The 19,887-nt window shown below is 40.2% G+C and overlaps 2 protein-coding genes across 2 annotated transcripts; both read left to right on the forward strand.

Moving 5' to 3' along the window:
* Window positions 1–211: 211 nt before the first annotated feature.
* Window positions 212–5,026, forward strand: LOC130167615 (oocyte zinc finger protein XlCOF6-like). Its single transcript, XM_056373975.1, has 4 exons — window positions 212–803; window positions 1,560–1,921; window positions 2,251–2,320; window positions 2,481–5,026. Exons 1-4 carry the CDS (start codon window positions 386–388, stop codon window positions 4,061–4,063), a joined length of 2,433 nt encoding a protein of 810 aa, XP_056229950.1. The 5' UTR covers window positions 212–385; the 3' UTR covers window positions 4,064–5,026.
* A 67-nt stretch (window positions 5,027–5,093) lies between these two features.
* On the forward strand, window positions 5,094–19,698 carry LOC130167809 (zinc finger protein 850-like). The gene is made up of 13 exons (XM_056374303.1): window positions 5,094–5,287; window positions 6,463–6,796; window positions 7,902–7,964; window positions 8,437–9,907; window positions 11,333–11,337; window positions 11,713–11,819; window positions 13,526–13,624; window positions 13,846–14,065; window positions 15,182–15,252; window positions 15,811–15,936; window positions 16,119–16,404; window positions 16,648–17,393; window positions 18,770–19,698. Exons 1-13 carry the CDS (start codon window positions 5,159–5,161, stop codon window positions 19,034–19,036), a joined length of 3,924 nt encoding a protein of 1,307 aa, XP_056230278.1. The 5' UTR covers window positions 5,094–5,158; the 3' UTR covers window positions 19,037–19,698.
* Window positions 19,699–19,887: the final 189 nt, after the last annotated feature.

A 19,887-nucleotide genomic window follows, 5' to 3' on the forward strand; every position in this document is an offset into this window, starting at 1 on the left:
GTAAAATATCTATATTATATTGTATTATATTATAAATATATATATTATACCATTTGTTATTTAAGAATCAAAAAACAATATCAGTGTTTTTAAAGGCAATTATGAAGCCCTATCTTCACACCATTTATCGCTTATTGATTTTAGTAGGGTGTCTAGAGCTTTTATTGTGAAACGTAGACGTGACACCGGAAACGGATATGCGACACGGAATCTTTTCAGAGGTGCACAGTCCACCATATAGGCCAGTAAACGTTACATGAACACGGAAGATGTGGTCTTGTTGCGTTTAAAATACGTCTCTATCTTGAGTTTAAGTTGCTGTTTAAAATTAAAGATGTCGTACGAGCTGGCCGACACCGCGGGCTGAGCTTTAAACTGAAGTAAAATGGAGGCAAGGTTCGGCAGCGAAGTAGCGTCGGTCGTGGAAGTCGCCATCCAGGCGGCAGTGTCTGTGTTCAGGGATGTCTGGGCGAAAGAGGCGCCAAACACGGAGTGGGAGGAAACGAAGTTCGTTGACATCCAGGAGATAGAGAAGTGTCTTGTAGTTCAGATCCACAAAGTGTTCACGGAGTTCTCCTCGGAGCTGTTCGAGGAGAATGAGGCTCTGCGAGCCAAAGTGGAGCAGCTGGAGGATGTGCTGCAGAGGAAAGCCGGGCAGCTGGAGCAGGAGCTGGAGGCCAGAGTGGGTCAGCTTAGCAAGGAGATGGAGCAGCTGGAGAAGGAGCTGAGGAGTATCAGTGAAGGCAGCAACAAGTCTCAGGGAGGTCCGACCCACATCCTGCTGCAGGACGGCTCACTGATAGGTGAGGGGCAGTCAACAATCAACCAATCAATCACTCCATTGGTGAACACATGAAACTCATCTGACAGTCAGACTTTAAAGAGGATTTTAAAAGCATGACCTGGAACAAAGAGATTGACCTTTAAACTGTGTGTGCAGATATGGAGCAAATCCCATTTTGGCTGCTTCTAACAAGTAATTCCACTTTGAGCTGCAATGATTAGTTGATTAATAAATTAGTCAATCAGCAGAAAAATAATCAGTCGCTATTGTTAGCTATAGATAAATCGTTTCAAAAACAAAAATGCCAAACATTCACTAGTTCCAGCTTGTTGTTTGTGAAGATTTGCTTCATTATAGATTCAGTGTCTTTGGATGTTGGATCAGTGGTCTAACTTTGGGCTTTGGGAAACTGTGACGGGCATTTTACAGATCAGATGATTAATCAGAAAAATAATTGGCAGATTATTCAGTAGTTGACCATTATTTATTAACATGTCAGTTGTCGATTTAATGTGAATTAATTGTTGAGTCTATAAAATTTTGAGAATTGTAAAAATATCCTTTACAATTTCCAAGTGACAGCTTCGGTTTGTTTACTTTGTCTGAAAACCCAAACATATTTAATGTACAATGATATAAAACAAAGCGATGTGGCATTTGAAAAACTGGAAGGTTAATTAGTTTTCGCATGGATTAGTTATTGATTTAATGAGCCGTTGCACATTAATTAATGAAATGAGTTTTATGTGACATTATGTCTCTGTCTTTCTAACAGCAGGAGCACCAGTGCTGTCGGTGTCCACCAGTCAATCTGCCCCAAACTGTGCTCCAAGCACGTCAGACCCTCCACCAGGTTCAGCAGAGAGCGAAGTCACTCCCAGCTCCACAGCTGAGTCTGGGACTGTCCCCAAACCTGCAGGAGCCCCAGTGGTGTTTGTTGGCAGCGTCAGCTCTGCTCCAACAGTGCTGTTGGTGGGTGCTAGCCAAGTTGTCACCCAGCCCCCCACCCCATCGCTGGCTGTCTGTGAAACCACAGGAACAACACAACTCATCCTCAAAACAGCAGGGTCTCCGCCTCAAGACACCCCCAGTCCAGACTCCAGCCCCAGCGGTGGTCTTGACTCAACACAGGAAAAGGTCAGGTGTTAATGGAGTTGTATTTGTCTGGAAGCAACCGTGTCATGAAAACCTAATACCTAAACTATGTTACTGTGTTTTAAGTTTTTATTTGTCTTTCTGATTATACTAGTTGGAACCGGACATAGTCCCCGTGTACTCGTCTTTTTTCCCACCCTGGTGTGATACAGTGTGTACGTTCAGGGTAGAAAGGCTGTATGAAAAGTGATGCTGCCTGAAATAAGAAGTGTAATGCAGAGGCAACTGTCACTGTTAGCGTTCTGATTGCATATCATTGGGTACAACCAACTTTATAATTTAAACTCAAATTACTTCCTTGTGCATCATAGAAACCTGTGGAAGAGGCACCTTCATGGAGAACGAGGAGGACAAGGAGAGCACTTTCTAAAATTGAAAAAGGTATGAAGAGATTTCAGACTGTTGTCACACGATGTATGCATTTCATTCCAGTTTGTGAAAGAACTGGAATAGGGAGAGGGTACATCCCTCTTGAAAAAAGTAAATCAAAATGTTCAACTAACATTAGACTAATTTAGTTATTTTTTCCCTCCATTTCCAGTTTCCACTGACAACAGCACTGAAGAGAATAAAATCAAGTCAAGCGAAAGGCTAAGAAAGAAAGAGTCACAGACAGTGAAGCGTTTTTTCTGTGAGCAATGTAACGTTGGTTTTCATTGGAAAGGTGAATTGAACAAACACATGAAGGTCCACAAGAAGCCGTTTCCCTGTGACCAGTGCGACAGAAGTTTCCTGGAGAAGAAGTCTCTGGAAAATCACGTCTTGCGTCATGAGGCAAGTAAAGCCCCCCTGCCCTTCCCCTGTCCTCAGTGTAAAAGATCGTACAGGAAAGAGCAGTCGCTGCAGAACCACCTCAAGCGTCACGAGCGGCTGAAACCACCAAAGCCGTTCGCCTGCGATCAGTGCGGGAAAACATTCAGAATTAAGCCGTCTCTGGAAAACCACCTCCTACGCCACGAGAAATGGAAGCAGATGTTGAAGTGTCAGTTTTGTGACAAGACTTGCAAGACGTCCGTCCAGCTGAAATGTCACATGGCCGTACACTCGGAGGAAAGACCGTTCAGCTGTGGAACATGTGGGAAGGAGTTTAAGAGTAAAGACACTCTTCGCTTCCATCGGATAGTTCACACCAACACCAAAAAATACAAATGCACAATGTGCGACGAGACTTTCAAATACGCCCACTCCCTGACGGTGCATAAGAGGAAACACACGGGCGTCACTCCATTCATATGCACCGTGTGCAACAGGTCGTACAGGACCGGCACGGCTCTGAAAAGACACAGCGTAGTCCACACAGGGGAGAAGCCGTTCACCTGTCACATATGTGGAGCGAGGTTCAGCCTGAATAACAACCTCAAGAGACACCTTCGCATTCACACAGGAGAGAAGCCGTTCACCTGTCAGGAGTGCGGCAAGAGCTTCTCAGACAACAACAAGCTCAAGTCCCACATGCTCATCCACGGTGCCAGAAAGCCTTTTATGTGCGACCTGTGTGGAAAGACTTTCCTTTTCAACTGCAGGCTGCTCATACATCAGAGGTACGTGCATGCTGACAGGAATGAGGAGACGGACGGAACACAAAGGTTTTTCCAGACTAGACGTCGAAACAAGACTCTGGTTAAACCATTCAGTTGCAAAATATGTCTGCGAGGTTTCAGTGCTGCATATTCACTCAAACTTCACGAAAGAGGCCACAGTGAGCACAAGGAGTACAACTGCGGCATATGTGGCAAGTCTTTCCATAATAAATACTCCTTTGGCTATCATCAGAGGAGCCACTCGGGGGAGAGGCCCTTTGTTTGTGATGTGTGCGGGAAGAGGTTTTTCCACGCCGGTAGTCTGAAGCAGCACGAGCGGATTCACACGGGTGAAAAACCGTACAAATGCGACCAGTGCGGCAAAGCTTTCAGAACAGACGGAAACTTCTACAGACACTTGCGGATCCACACAGGCGAGAAACCGTTCGAGTGTTTGTACTGTCAGAGGAAGTTCCACCAGTCCAATCAACTTAAGTCTCACCTGCAGGTTCACACCGGGCAGAAGCTCTACTCGTGCCAGCAGTGTGGCCGAGGCTTCTCTGACTCAAGGCAGCTGAAGAAGCACAGCTGTGATGGGTCGTAGGTGATGTGATGTCACCAGTACGCTCAGCTGAACAACAAATGGGAGCACTTGTGTTAACCCGATAGTCATAAATTAAGTGGTGGTATGTTGTATTAAGGGAAACAAATTTACTTCAAATATTACAAAATATTACTCAGCTGAACAAGAGGGAGACAGAAGTAACTAATTCGTTTTATCATCATTATCTCCTGTTGAGAGCTGGTGCATTGAAATGAAATTCAGCTGTTCTAGTTTTGAAATTATGTTGAGTTCTTTGCAATTATAAAGTAACAATAGAAAATTTTTTTGCTTGTGATAGCTTCACGGTACAATAGGGTGCTTGTTTGTCCCCGTGTTCTTGTAACACTTTAGGGCCCTGGTAACTCTCACTTGTCATTACTCTTGATATATTACAGTTAAGGGACTAAACTAAAGTATCTACTAAAGCACTGTAAAAGCAGTGGCAGGTCTACTCTCATCCAGAGCATTCACAGTAGAGGTTAGCAGCAATGTTTGTGGCATTTATAGTTCTGTTTTTCTCTATTTGCTTCAGTAACCTCAGCTGTTAAACACATTATAAAAGATAGTTAGGACTGTTTACCCTTTAAAGGACGTTATGGCCATTTAAAAATGTCAGTTACACATGTGAAACAGAGGTTTTGAGCTAAGATGCCTCTGTAAATATTGTTAAGGTGGTAAATGCCACATAAACTCCCTCTTTCTGTTAGGAATAGATAGGAAGTGAAACATTTCTCTTTTACAGATTGAGTTGATATTAAATGAAGATTAAGGTAATTGTTATTTTGAAAGGTTTCTTAAACTGTTTGTATTATGTTATGAGTTCACAATAATCCAGCAGAATGCCGTCAAGATGTGATTATTTTAGTAAAAAATGTACGTTGTATAATATACAGCTCTATCCAATAAGGCCGTGTGTATACTATTTTTCGTTGTTATTGCAATTAAAGAAAATTTGCAATCAAAGCAACTTTGAGTTTTATTTTGAAATGGGGGCTTTTACATTTAGTGCTACTTCCGTTTCCGGAGACAATGGCGCCGACTCTGCTGCCGTTTGTCTCCAACGGTTAAAGAGTCAGCAGTGAGTTTAAAGATAAAATGTCAGAGAACTCGATGTTTTATTTAGAAACTAAGTCCATCATGGAGACTGTCATAAAGACAGCCGCTGATGTTATCGGAAATTTAAAAGAAGAAAATTCCACAAAGGAGCCAAATATGAGACGTAAGGTGAGCGAACGGTTTATGTTATTGATGTAACTGAAACGAGAAACGTGTGTTGATTAAAGTAGTCCGAGATGTTGTGGTTGGGGGAGGTTGTACCGACGGAATAAACTCAAGTAGACGGACAGCGGAACAAAACAAAGATGGCGTAGTGTCAGTTTGTACGATAGCTAGCTAACATTTACAAGATAAAGTTCCGGGTACATAAACTACACACTACATATATATATATAAATCAGACTGTAAATTAAAAAAATAGCGGCGCGGGCTCTTATTACGGGTTTTTAAATTACTTTATTACTATTTTGTATTAATGGCGCCTGATAAATAACACAGTAGCTGAAACGATATGTTGATTAATGGATTAGTTGATCAATTTATCGTTAATTGCTGATAATCGATTAACCGTTTACTCACAAATGAGACTGTCGATTCCATTCATCAGTTGAGAGGATTTTCTACCTTTCTGTATCACATTTGATAGTAAACTTAAGTTGTTCAGGTCTTGTACTCCTGGTTGATAAGAACAATCTGAACATGTCACTAAGTTCTGGGAAATTCGTTTTTTTTTTTTTTTTTTTTGACATTTTATTTGCTATGATTGAAATAATTTTTAGTTGCAACCCTGGCCATAAAGTAATCACAGCTTGTATTATCATGTTAATTGACCCTGTAAATTAAATTCAAGCTGTAAAACTGTTCTCTGGTGGACATTGGCTTCACATCCAGTGAACTTGTTTTAAGAAATGATCCATCTGGAAAATGTCTCTTGGCTATTTATCTTAATTTTATTTGACTTTCAACCAGGTTAGCCTGTGCTTAGCAGATGTGGTCATTAGTCTGAATACTGTCTACCTGTAAAGAGCCTTAACCTCCTGATTAGTTGTGATTTGATTATTATGCTAGACATATTGTATTATTAATGGACTATATTGGATCATCAGTTGAACCCCTTATAATGCAATAATCAATGTATAGGGTGATGGTTTTCTATTATTCGGTATTTATACCATTAAGTTGTATTAAGTTTTTATCCATTTTGTAATGACTTTTTAATTAATTTGACAGATTTTTCATGAGTAGTTGGTACCAACACCAGGTTCTTATATCCACTACAGATACATATTCATATTAACATCAGCTACTTTCATCTAATAGCTCTTTTATTTTAATCCTCACAGTCAGACAGCATCATGGAAATGTTGGCACGGGAGGCAACAAGAAAGATCAACGCCATTTTCTCCCAATTGTCATCAGTGCTGCACAATGAAAACAAGACTCTGAAGGACAAAGTGGGACAGGTGGAGAGCGAGTTGAAGACCATGACTGAAAACTTTGAAAATGCCAGAATGTGGAGAGAAAATGTCCTGAACGGCTGCCCCATCCTGTTTGAGCAGAGTGGGTTGATTTTCACCTTGAAGCCATTTGGGATGTTAAAAAGAAAAACAGATGAAGTATCAGAGGGAGTCACTGATTCATCGCCTGCTGCTGGGACACAGAGTGGACATGATGCAGGTAAGTTTCCATTAAAAGAGAAAACCACACAAAAATATTAACAGTGTGATGTAATTGGGGAGTGCTGGATGACTATAAGTGTGAGTGTGTTTGTCGTCGAAAAAAAGAAAGCAATATAAAATCTATAATTATAGCAAATGAGAATTAACATGACATCCAAAGTAGTAAAGTTCATAATTGGCTTCAAAGTGTAATCAGCAAAACTCACACACACATAAAATATTGTATATTACTGATTTCTCTGCATTACTTACTACTCATGAACACATTACAAAGATTCAAGGACTGTAGCACAAAAAAAACAGCAAAAAACAGAGATTAACTTTCCACAGAATGTAAAAATCAGTTGTAAGTTGCAGAATGAAACATGAAGACGAAATTACATTAAGTTCATTTAAGTACAAACAGTGGGAAAAACTTGAGGCAACACTGACACTGCCATGGCTGCTCATTAACAGGACTGGGCAGGATGTCTCACATTACAAGAGTCGGATTTTGTCTCACTGATGCTGAAACTCTGTTTTACAGTCACACAGTAGATGCTCAAGACATGAGATGAGAAAAGGTGGAGCATTCTGGCAATAAATAAATCATCCTGCCAAACTTTTTTTCCCACTTTAATTACTTATTTGTTCATTGAACAACAAACACAAGTTTGATACAACACACATCCTCAGCAAGGTGATTATGAAATCCTGCAGGCTACCGCAAACCTAATAAAATCAATCAGGCGTTTCCTTTGAATTTTCCATATTTCTTTCATAAGGAATAGGGATTAAAAACTCATCAACTTACAATGACACAGATGAAGGTGGTAGGGGTTTACTATCTTTCCAACACAGTGCATCACATTTATTAACTGTCGTTTTCACTATTCATTAGAGTTTAAGCTCTGATGATGGTGTAGAAAATGTGTAATCTGTGAAACCATAATGTTTTGGGTGCTGGCAAATCATTATTTCCATCTGGTTTTGGAAGAAACTTTGACCCAGATAGCCAATACATTATAATTACTTGGAACAGAACATTTACAGTATTTTCAGTTGACTTTAGCAACAACTAATGTGTCTTTGGTTTCATTCTTTACTGTTCATTTTTTGTTCAGATGGCAGAGAAGCAAAAAAGGAGGTGAATTCTGAAGCTGAGTCCTCACCGGGAACTAGACAAGGTGAGATTTTAAATAGTAACTATGTAAGTAATACACATTAATACACAGGGAAAAAAGACTCCAGTAAATATATTGGAATTAAAGGTCCCATATTTTACACTTCTCCTGTGATTTATTTGAAGTGTCGTGTGCATTTCTGTGTGGACTGAGCTCTTTGATACTTTCACAGTATTAGTATAGAAAAAAAACATGGAAATCTCATTTTATTCAGTATGGGGCCTTTAAGTGTAAATGCAGTTATGATGGGACTGGAACTCTATTCTAACATTACAGAATATAACCATGATTCCTTATGTCAGTTAAGTTCATTATTCCACAACTGGTCAGTAATTGTGTAAGTTTAAATTGATTGGAGTAATAATTTTACGTGTCAAAGCATTTCCTTTTATGTAAAAAATGACTGTTTTTGCCTCTGTAGTGTTGTTACTCTGGAGATGTGTGGTCAGTTTTATCTTTTCTACTCCCGTCTTAGACAGTGCAGAGGATTGTACCACAACGAACATGACAGAATCCACAAATACTGACGGCCAAAACACACAGGAAGCAGAGGTCAAGAGGAAAGGGAGGATGTTTGTATGTGATGTCTGCAACAAAAGCTTCAGTCGTCACTTCCATCTGATGAAGCACATGAACACTCACAAAGAACAGAGGCCTTTTGCCTGCAACCAGTGTCCGAGAAAATTTAGGAACACAGCAACTTATGAGTACCACCTGCTGCGCCACGAGGAGAAGAAGTACGCTACCTTCAAGTGCCAGCTCTGTGAGAAGACATTCAAAACAAAAATGCACCTGAAGACTCATCAGCTCGTGCACACAGACACGAGGCCGTTCATCTGCTCCAGCTGTGGGAAGGGTTTCAAAACTCAACACAACCTGCGGGCTCATCAGGTCGTCCACACCACTGAAAAACCACACAAATGCTCAGAGTGCGGTGAAAGTTTCAGGTACGCCTTCACCCTGAAGTGCCATAAAAGCATTCATACCGGAGAACATCCTTACAAATGCACGGAGTGCGGCAAGGCTTTTGTGAAGAGGAGATCGCTGAGGGCGCACCAGTCGGTCCACAGAGGGAAGATGTTTACATGTGAGACATGCGGAGCAGGTTTCACCCTTCAACACAACCTGAAGAGACACATTCGTATTCACACTGGTGAAAAACCGTTCAAATGTAAAGTCTGCGGGAAGAGTTTCATTCAGGACAACAAGCTGAAAGCACACATGCTCCTTCACGGTGCTTCCAAGTCGTTCATGTGCGACATGTGTGGAAAGACTTTTCTGTACAACTGCCAGCTGCAGAAACACCAGAAAGTAACTCACGATGAAAGACAAGGGCAGGTCATTAGAAGACGAAGTCGGGAGCGAGGTAACCGCAGAGTTATCTATCGGCGGGACAGAACGACAGTCGATGTGACGCCTTTCAGCTGCAAGACCTGCCGCAAGGGCTTCGACACAGCGAGTTCACTGAATAGACACGAGCTGATCCACACAGGTCAGACACCATACAACTGCCACACATGTGGGAAGTCTTTTTTCTACAAAGCCACGTACGACTACCATCAGAGGAATCACTCAGGGGAACGACCATTTGGTTGTGACATATGTGGGAAGAGGTTCATCATCCGTCAGGCTCTCAAGTCCCACGAACTGCAGCACTCAGGAGAGAAACCCCATAAATGTGAACAGTGTGGCAAGGCCTTCAGGATCTACACAAACTACCTCAGACACTTGCGGATCCACACAGGGGAGAAGCCGTATGAGTGTGAAGTGTGCGGAGTGAGGTTCAGGCAGTTGGGACACGTTAAGTTTCACATGCAGGTCCACACAGGAGAAAGACCATATTCTTGCAGCAGCTGTGGACTTGGATTTTCAGATTCAAGGCTGCTCAAGAGACACAACTGTACTGAGAAATATCAGAAAATGTTAGGGAACACACTCCAAACAGCGTGAAACTAAGCATGATTTCATCCACAGTGCTGCACTGCAGTGAGAGACTTACCTCATAAGAAAATGTCCTCATTTTGATGGTTGCAACTAAACTCATAACATTAAACTCCAATGGTCATTTGGGCATCTTCTCATTCCTCTGAAAGTTTTTTCTATCTCTGAAACCTTAAAATGTCTAATGTCTTTTGAAGTTTGAAGCGTCAACCAAAAATACAGCCAATATACAAAACCCCACAATTCTGCATTTGATAAAAGTTTCTTTAAATTATATGACCCCCTAATTTTCATATTTTAATTTTTGCTTTAGTATTGGATTGTAATAAGTTCAAAACAGCAAAGTGCATTAAATAAATATTGTCTAAATAAGATTAAAATTCTATCAAATTCTATTTTCAAAGCTGTTCAGGTGATGACATGGTCCACTCAATTTATTTTGAAAATACTGGCAGGAAGGGTTACACTGTTGTCACGTCTGACTCGCTGTAACCACTGGAGGCAGTATACACAACAAGTCAACAGTAAACTGTCTTTAAAACAACAGCTCTTTATTTATACAAATTTTAACATTGCTGCTGTTATGGCTCTTACTTCTAATACCATACTATTGATAATATATGTATTGATAGTAATTATTGTTTCGACCACTGGAGGGCAGTAAACACTCGTGTTTTAACTACACCTGCATCATTTGTTGGGCCCCTATTGATCCCAACTTTACATAACAGTTTCAACATTTCCCCAGAAACCAACCAGTACTCTAAAGCTCATTGGTTAAATGATTGGTTGATGAATTGATTAGTCGACTGAAGGAAAATTATTTGGCAACACTTTTTTTATGCATATATATCAAAACCTCATTGATTCCTAAAATATTTACTTGCTAGTTTCACAGTTCTGTGATGGTAAACTCAACATCTTTGTATTTTTGACTGTTGCTCAGAAAACTAAAGCAATTTGAACATGCTAACTAGAGCTTCAGGAAATATTGATGGACATCTTTCACTATTTTCTGATATTTCTGATATTTTTATGACAGCTTATTTAAAAGTAAAGTGTGACCCTAAATGCATTCAGTATGAGGAGGTGATTGTAAACATGTCTCCTGTTGAGAGCTGGGGTGTGGACCACAAAGTCAGAGCCCAGCTGTTTTAATTGCACAAATATTCTTTTAGCCCTGTCGGGATTCCTGATAATGTTGATGCTTTAAATTCTTATTGCATCACTGCAGTTCAGAATAACAGGAGGAGACTTTGTCATGGTAGCTGTAAATATAAACTACAAACTACAACTACTGTTGTCTTTTATTGGAAAAATAATCCATATTCTGTTAAATATTTCCCATGATCACAGATGCAATATGCTAGTCAGAAAGACCTCATCAGACATTAATTAGGCTCTTTAATTCGCTCTACTCTTTGCTTTAGCAGGAGTAACTTTTTATGAGTATCACATATTTATAACACTTTGTTCATCATCAGAAAAAAAGGAAAATATATTTACTCATATTAAAGACACTTATTTTTTAGTATTTCTGCATCTTATCATTATATTATAGTATTGTAATCAAATAGTTTACACTTTACTGAGTGGAATATCACTTTACTTATCATATGAATCTTCATTCGTGGATGTGCTTTTATTTTGAAAAACACGACCAGGAAGTAAAAGGGTAGATTCGTGTTGTGAGTGGTATGAGTTTTTGGTACGAGACAATGTTGTAACATCAAAAGCTATTTGCTTTCATTATAAATTAATAGAACCGAAGCAGCAGTTGTAGCCGCACATTAACTCGACAACATGTCAGACTTGGAGGCGCAGGTCGGCTCCATTTTGGAGATAATGGTCAATACAACTGTCACAGAAATGACCAAAGTTACGGCTGAAAACACACACGGCTGCTCGGAGGAGAAGGTACGTTGTGCTGTTAGTAACCACAGTCAGTGTGCGCTGTGTTTTTGTTGTTGTTGTTTTTGTTTTTGTTGTTGTTGTTTCTCTGTAATGCTCCTCTGTGCGTTGACGCTCCCTCCTAGACAACCAGCTGATCATAGAAATAGAAGAGCTAGCTAGCTGCTCGAGTCAGTTATCAACGGCTGAACTCTCGTTTGCTCCCGACCGCAGGGCTGTTATGCAGAGTTTTGGCCGCATTCAGGCTAAGTTAAATTAAAGCATGTAAGTGTGGTTGGTCAAGGTACCACAATAACCCAGAAGAATCCATCTTTGGACGCCATTTTGAGTTGGACAACAGGCTCAGGCCTATCTATCTGCTGTATGTCTAGAAACGTTTGGCTACACTTTTCACTTATAGTTACCTGCCACGACCGTGATCAATCCATCAGTTCATATTTTATTTGGCCTATAACTGCAGTAATCATAAGGTGTCTAACTAAAACACCATGACAGTTCAGCTAATTATTTTTTTATGTAGTTAGTTAATATGAAAAGCCTGCAAACCTTTTCTTTTCTCCTAACACACTACAACCAAGGGTCAGAAGTAACTAAGAACATTTACTCAAGTACTTGAGGTGGGCCTACTTCTATTTTATAATGTTTTGAAGTACTTCATACTCCTACTCAGTGATGAGAAATAACTTAATACATTTGCAATGGAGTATTCTTATATTGTGGTATTGATACTTTCACTTAAGTAAATGATCTGAGTACTATTTCCACAACTGCTGCTACTCCATCACATCTTTAGAAATGAATATTATAGTTTTCACCCCAACGACAGCTGCACTTTATTTGTAGAGAATTGTCCATTTTTTTTCAATAGCCTAGTGAGTCAATTGTTTAGTTTATAAAATGTCAAAAAAATTAAAATTAAACAAGTTATAAGAGCCCAGGCCTTTAAAATTGCTTGTTTTGTTCAAGCTAAATTCTAAAGATATTTACTCTATTAAAGCTGAAAAGTGAATCATTCAACAGAAAAATAGCCAGCAAGTATTTTGATAATTGATACATTTTTTTGTCAAATTTTAAGCAAAAACAGTGAAAAAAGAATACTAATATTTTCATATTTCAGTCTCAGAAGAGAGATTTTGCTTTTATATAACCGTAAACTGAATATTTGGGGGTTGGGGGGGATTTCTGCACTTTAGGTTGAGCAAAACAAGTCATTTGAAGAAATTGCCTTCAACTCAGCAACATTTTTTGACCCCCACAGGGACAATTAGTGCAGTTGTTAATAGATAGATAGATAGATACTTTTATGGGGTATAACAATGGTCTCTTATTCATCATCATACAGTGACTTACATAAATATATATCATTTTTTAATTCGTTAAAACAATTAAAAATGTACCTTCTATGACATATAGTATAATGAGATACAAGATAAAATAATAAAAGTCCTAATTGGTCCCATAGTAAGAAGACATTATTAGTATAATCTTAATATTGTACCATATCATTCTGATCATTTCATTATATCCTTCTGTATTATAGCACGAGTAAGCTCTGGCCCTTTTTATGAGTGTTGTACTGTATTGGTACGAAATAAGTTGATTGTTTCAAGTTTGAAAATTCTTTAAATACCCAGACTCTGCCTATTGATAAGACTTGATAAGTATTCACCTGTCCATCAGCCTCTAACAGTGCTCTGTGTTGTTCCCGTCAGGTGATCCAGTTCAGTGTTTTCATGACGTCTCTGGCTCGAGAAACTGTGGAGAAGATCTGCCAGCTCTTCCATGAATGTTCTGCTCTGCTGCGGTTAGAAGTATGTCACCTGACTGCATTGATTTGTTTGTCTGCAGAAGCCTGTTGCAGTTATCTTTGGAAAATCAATGTCAGTTTTTCTGATTACAGTCTTATCTGCCTGTCATTATATCATAATGACCATATTACAGCATGTGATGATGTTGAAGTATTTACAAACACATCAAATCCTGAATTTATGTTGAATTCCGTTTAAAAAGCTGTCTTGTTTTTGTTCTGTAGGTGTCGCAGGGTGTGGCAGAGATTGACGACCTGAGGAGGAGGCTGGAGATGGCAGAGACGGAGCTGAAGCTGGTGTTGGGCGGCAGCAGAGGGCAGAAGGAAGCGGAGGAGCTTACAGAGGGAGGCAGTGGACAGAAGGAGGACAGGAGGCCTCCAACCAACGGAGCAGAGGAAGACTCAGTCCAGATCAGCCACCGCTCAGGGAGGAAGAGTCGCAGAGGTGATGAGTGTGTCCGTTCACTGTGTTGTTTTTCTCAACTAAAAATCAGGTGTGTTGCCTGTAATATATTATGACAAATGCTCATATTAAACACATCACATTTTTAATTACAAAAATGGACAGAAACATTTTGTGTTTTTATCATTTCTGTTGGAAGATAATCAGAGAATAAGCTACAAATTGTTGCAAACGTAAAGAATAGTGAGTATATTTTGTATTTGTCAGAACGCAAACTTCAGGATGTAAGGTTAAAACAAAAGTTGGACATTTTCATATCTGTCCATTTATTATAAAATTAAAGCCAGCAGCTAATTAGCTTAGCTTAGCATAAAGACTGGAAACAGAGGTAAACAGTTAGCCTGGCTCTGTCCAAAGGTAACAAAATCGTCCTCTGAAGCGCACTCATTAAAATGTTATATCTCATTTGGTTAAAACTGTAGTGTCAACAAAAAAGTGCAAAAATTACAATTAGCTATTTCACAAGTGGTTACGTGCCAGACTTAAGTTTTTGAGCAGTTGCCAGGCAACCGGCGGAGACTCCAGGTCGTGTCTATATAAGACGGAGAATTGATGTTTTTGCATTTCGGTTTTTGCGTTTTTTACAAAATATGGAGCTATTACTTTAACTTGAGTGAACAAGTACTTACTTTGATGCCACTAAACAATTTATATCATCCACCTCTATAGTAATAATAAGACATGTTTTCTTTCTGTCATTATCGTATGCTTTTATTTACTTTTGTAGGACAGGATAGGAATTATATGTTTAATCAACACTCAACAAAGACAGACAACAACCTCAAGCTCATCTGACGTTGACGGTGGTCAGCCTTTGTCAGAGACTTTCTATTGTCCATGTTTTCCTCAGTTTGAGTCTTTTAAAGTCTCAGTTTGCTGAGTAGCAGAGTAACAAAACTGGCTATAAATCTGCAATGGCCATGTATGTTAGGACATTGTTTTCCTTCTTTACCACTGTGTAAAAGAGGCTACACTGATGTTATAAAAACAGGTTCACGTCTTCTGTCTTTGCTCTGTCTGCTTCCTATTTGGACTGATCAAACAGAAATTGCCAGAAAAGCACTAATAAATAACTCCTTGAATTTTTCATTTTTCCAGTTGTGGCCAGTGGTGATGCTGGGGTGAAAAGGTCACCTATAATCCATCTGTGGAAAGGCAGAACTTATGAGGTAAATCCCTGTCTTGTCTCACACGGATGTTCATCCTCTGTTGAGGCTGAACTGGGTGTTTTACTGGTTTCTCTTTCCCACTTCCTGTTATTTCCCTCACTTAACACTGGTTTATAACAGACGGTGAATCAGATTGGATTGATTCAGTATCAGTGTCAAAGAATGATATTTGTTTGTATAAAATTTCTTGTTTCAGTGTAAACATATTGCCAAAAGTATGTGGACACCCAAACACCTCACCCATTTGTGACTGCTGCTATAACAGCCTCATTCATCTGAGAAGGCATTCCACAATAGTTCAGTACATGGCTAGGGAGGTTTGCTCCCAGTCCAAATGTGTTTCCCAGTCAGCCAAACTGGGAATCACAAAGTTGGGAGCAGAGTATCGTCTCTAAAATACCAGTGTATTGGAATTATGGGGCCTGAACAGAACCATGAGAAACAACAGTAGGTCAAAAGGATGCAACATTATTATTTTTATTATTTTATATAATTTTTATTTTTAGTTATTTAAATTCTTACATCTGTCCACATCTGTTTATTCTGTCTTTCTCTCAGGACAGTGTGCAGCCAGTTATAATAAAGGAGGAGGGACTGGAAGTGTTCGCTGACCAGGTGTCCTCTGAGTCTGGTCAGTGCAGAGACGAAATAGGCCACGACGATGATGACGACCCAGACTACCAGGTGGATTTTATCAATGCCTCGATACTTTGTGTAATGTGTCTTTTTATAAAATAATTTTACTGCTCCTGCCTTCTAGCCAGACTATTGTATGGAATAAACATCAACCAACCATGACCAAAAACGAGAAAATTAAAAGTGAGTTAAAGGAAATGAATTAACAAACTGTAATTTTTTTCTGTTAGTTGGAGCCGGAAGATCTAGATGATGGTGAAGCAGGATACACCTCCAGACCTAAACGTGTAGTAAAGTCCAAGTCCACACGAGGCCGAGCAAAGAAAGAGGGTCAGAGCCAGAGCCAGCAGCCTCTGAGCTGCAGACACTGCAGGAAAACCTTCACCAAGCTGCTGCAGCTCAAAGCCCACCAGGCCGTCCATGGGGCGAGCACTGAGAAGCCCTTCCACTGCTCCCAGTGTGGCCGAGGGTTTTCATTCCAGCGCAGCCTCAACGCACACATGCTACTTCATACAGGTTAGTGTTCAGCTTTATGTGAGATAAACCATCTGACCTGACATCTTATCAGCATATGAAGCTGTCATGGTGATCGTGTTGTTGTGACTCAACCACTAAGTGAAATAAGTTATTATTAAAAAAAAGCTAAACCTGCAGAACGCTGTGATAATTCTTCACTCATAAAAACGCTTATTAAGGCAGATTTAAAAAGCATATAACCTTTGATGCCTGGAGTTACAATACTCATTTTCCCATGTACAGGTGAGAGGCCACACACCTGTGATGTGTGTGGGAAGGGTTTCACCTTGAAGCAGCTTCTGCGGAACCACCAGCGCCTCCACGCTGAGGTCCGTCCATTTCGCTGTGACCAGTGCGGGAAGAGCTTCTACCGAGCGCACGGCCTGAAGATGCACCAGATGGTCCACACCGGGGAGCGGGCCTTTAACTGCCAGTACTGTAACAAAAGCTTCACAATACAAGGTAACCTGCAGCGCCACCTGCGCATACACACCGGGGAGAAACCCTTCAGGTGCGAGACTTGTGGCAAAAGCTTCAACCAGGCCGACACTCTGAAAGGCCATCAGCGGATACACACAGGTGAGCGTCCCTTTAGCTGCGAGACCTGTGGCAAGTGTTTCATCCAGAAGAGTGCCTTGAAGATGCATCAGAAGACCTCTCACTCAGGCGAGAACTCACTGGCCTGCGTGGCGTGCGGCACTACGGTGGCCTGTGTCGACTCGCTGCGCAAACACCTCCAGACACATGCGGCAACTATCCCGTGCACATGCGTGCTCTGCGGCCGACGGCTCAGCTCCATCACTGACCTGCGCTCGCACCAGCAGCACCACACAGTGGACAGACCTCACAGCTGCGGGCTCTGCGGGAAGAGCTTCAAGTCGTCCAGTTACCTGAAGATTCACCTGAAGACACACAGCGGGGAGAGGCCGTTCTCCTGCGACATCTGTGGTCGCATGTTTACACAGCACAGCAGCCTCAAATCACATCAGGTAGGTTTACACTGACTATCGTTTTCATAATAGAGAGGTTCAACAAAATTGTCTTGTGAGGAGAAAAAATACACCCCCTTCGCTGTCCTTTGCTGTTGGCATGAGAACAAAAATATGTTGCTTGTCTGTAACAACATCCATGTTTGAGCAGCTCAAAAGTTCTAAGTGAGACTCAGTTCCCAAAAAAGAGCATTAGTCAGTCAAAGACCTTGTATAAGACCGTCAGCTTAGTAGCTGGTGAAGTGAAATCCAGACGCAAATGTTATATATGTACAAATAAAATAAAATGTTAAAATAATATGTTGACATATATGTCTATCCCATACAAATATGCATGTTTATGTATGTATGCTTATAGACATATGTTACATAAATATATATCCATCCTAAAGCCTGTCAGTATATTTTTATATTATATACAGTAGGGTCCAAAAGTCTGAGATAACTTTCCCAGACTGTGAAGAAAGGCATGTTTAAAAGTAACATTTAACATATATGGTCACAACACCAGTATAAACTTCATCAGAGATGTTTTAAATATTTTCATATATACAAATTTCACTATGGGTATTTCATGTATGTTATAAACCTATATGTAGATATGTGATAACAATATAAGTGAAATTTATGTCAACATCACTCTTGATATAGGGACATATATGTCATGTATTAGATTTCTGTATGTGAAACCGTATCAGCCCCAGCAGATACATTTAGCTTTTTAACCAATTTGGTTAAAAAGCTGAAATGTAATTAGTTTGATCGAAGCTTCTCAGGTGTTATAGATGTCTGACAAGAGAACACCTGTTTTAGCCAGGTACAGTGAATGAAGTTCTCGAACTGCCGCAGTGATGTAAAAGACTATGTTCAGTACAACCTGGCATTGATGTTGTATGTGGTTACAGATGCAAGAAAGCCCACTTCCTGTTGATGTGACACTGGTTGTGTAAATTAGAGACAAAAAACGCTCTAAAGGGGCGTCGTGTAGCGTAGTGGTTTAAGCAGGCGCCCCATGTGTAGAGGCTACAGTCCTCGCTGCAGTCGGCCCCGGTTCGAATCCCGCATCGGACGGCCGTTCACTGCATGTCTTTCCCCTCTCTCTCTGCCTCCCCGTTTCCTGTCACTCTCCACTGTGCTGTCCATTAAAGGCATAAAAGCCCAAAAAAATATACTTTAAAAAAAAAAAAAAAAAACGCTCTAAAATTGGCCCTTTTTATACTTTTAACTTAGTTAATTTTTTAAATAGGCAACAGACTCCCTTCTTTTTAGGGCCAGCTGCACCTTCTGCAGCAGTATGTTGCGGTTGACCATTTCAGGTACTTTGGAAAGATGTGGTATAAATCTTTCCGCTTTTCTTTCTGCCTTCTCGTCTGAAGGTGGTCCACACGGGAGAGAAACCGTTCAGCTGCGACACATGCGGGAAGTGTTTCAGCAACACGGGCAACCTGAACAGACACCAGCGTATCCACACCGGGGAGAAGCCATTCAGCTGCGACACGTGCGGACGCAGCTTCAACCAGGGCAACAGCCTGAAGGCCCACCAGCAGATACACACTGGGGAGAAACAGTTTATGTGTGACAAGTGTGGGAAGAGTTTCTCCTACCTGAGGAACCTGAAGGACCACAAGTGTTTCTACGTCTGAAGCTAAACTAAAAGATGTCTGCCCTGGTGGCAGAGCAGATGGTCTAAGTTTCCTTGTGCCTGCTGAGAAATACAGGGATGGATGGGGGAAATAAAGCAATGAGTGTGCAGTGAAATAGTCAAAGGTTTAGGAACTTTAAGTGAGTAGCCTTTTGTCTTTTTAAATTGAAGGAATTTCCCTGGTACAGACTTTCAGTGAATGAAACAGGTAAAACAGCTTGAACAGGATACCAGAAAAACATTTAAGACCAGAAGGAGTACTCATAACGTGATTGAAATTTAGCAGTATTTTACTGGCAGCTGTTAGATTCTAACTGATCTATAAAAGACAATGAAAGGGTGACTGGTTGATTTTATTGAATTCAGTTTTTTTTTCAGTATTTTAAACCATCTTATTTAAATTGGAGGTCAGATAGTAGTTTAAGCATCGTGAAGAGTACTTTCCTGCCTTTTTTTCCAAACATCGTTTCAGATTATAAATAATTTACTGAAAATACAACTGTGAGTTTTTGGAAATAACGTTGCCTTGTGTGCATTAGAAGAACTGATATACTGAAACAGTTATTTTGTAAAAATGTTTCATCAGTAACTTTCCTGTGGAGTGTGTATTTGTTATATCTCAGCTGTGAGACTGAGTCAAATGGATAAACACTGAAATTTAAATCTTTTTTCTTTTATTGACTTGTGTAAGAAGCTTCAAGAGTTTAAAATCTCTGTCTTTTTTACTGGTGTATCATCAATCAAAATCAAAGGCACACACAAGCACACTCAACAATTCAGTCTTCTCCCTTGTCGTCAAGCAAAACAAAACAAACAAATCCCTTGTCAGCACATTTGTGTAATTTTTCCTTC

Source organism: Seriola aureovittata, chromosome 4 (genome assembly GCF_021018895.1).
Source record: "Seriola aureovittata isolate HTS-2021-v1 ecotype China chromosome 4, ASM2101889v1, whole genome shotgun sequence".
NCBI classification, from domain to species: domain Eukaryota; kingdom Metazoa; phylum Chordata; class Actinopteri; order Carangiformes; family Carangidae; genus Seriola; species Seriola aureovittata.

Coding starts and splice junctions, on each gene's coding strand:
- LOC130167809 (XM_056374303.1), top strand. CDS start 5,159: ATGTCAGAGAACTCGATGTTTTATTTAGAAACTAAGTCCATCATGGAG. Junction 5,288..6,462: donor AGCCAAATATGAGACGTAAG/GTGAGCGAACGG, acceptor TAATCCTCACAG/TCAGACAGCATCATGGAAAT. Junction 6,797..7,901: donor ACAGAGTGGACATGATGCAG/GTAAGTTTCCAT, acceptor TTTTTTGTTCAG/ATGGCAGAGAAGCAAAAAAG.
- LOC130167615 (XM_056373975.1), top strand. CDS start 386: ATGGAGGCAAGGTTCGGCAGCGAAGTAGCGTCGGTCGTGGAAGTCGCC. Junction 1,922..2,250: donor TTGACTCAACACAGGAAAAG/GTCAGGTGTTAA, acceptor TGTGCATCATAG/AAACCTGTGGAAGAGGCACC. Junction 2,321..2,480: donor ACTTTCTAAAATTGAAAAAG/GTATGAAGAGAT, acceptor CTCCATTTCCAG/TTTCCACTGACAACAGCACT.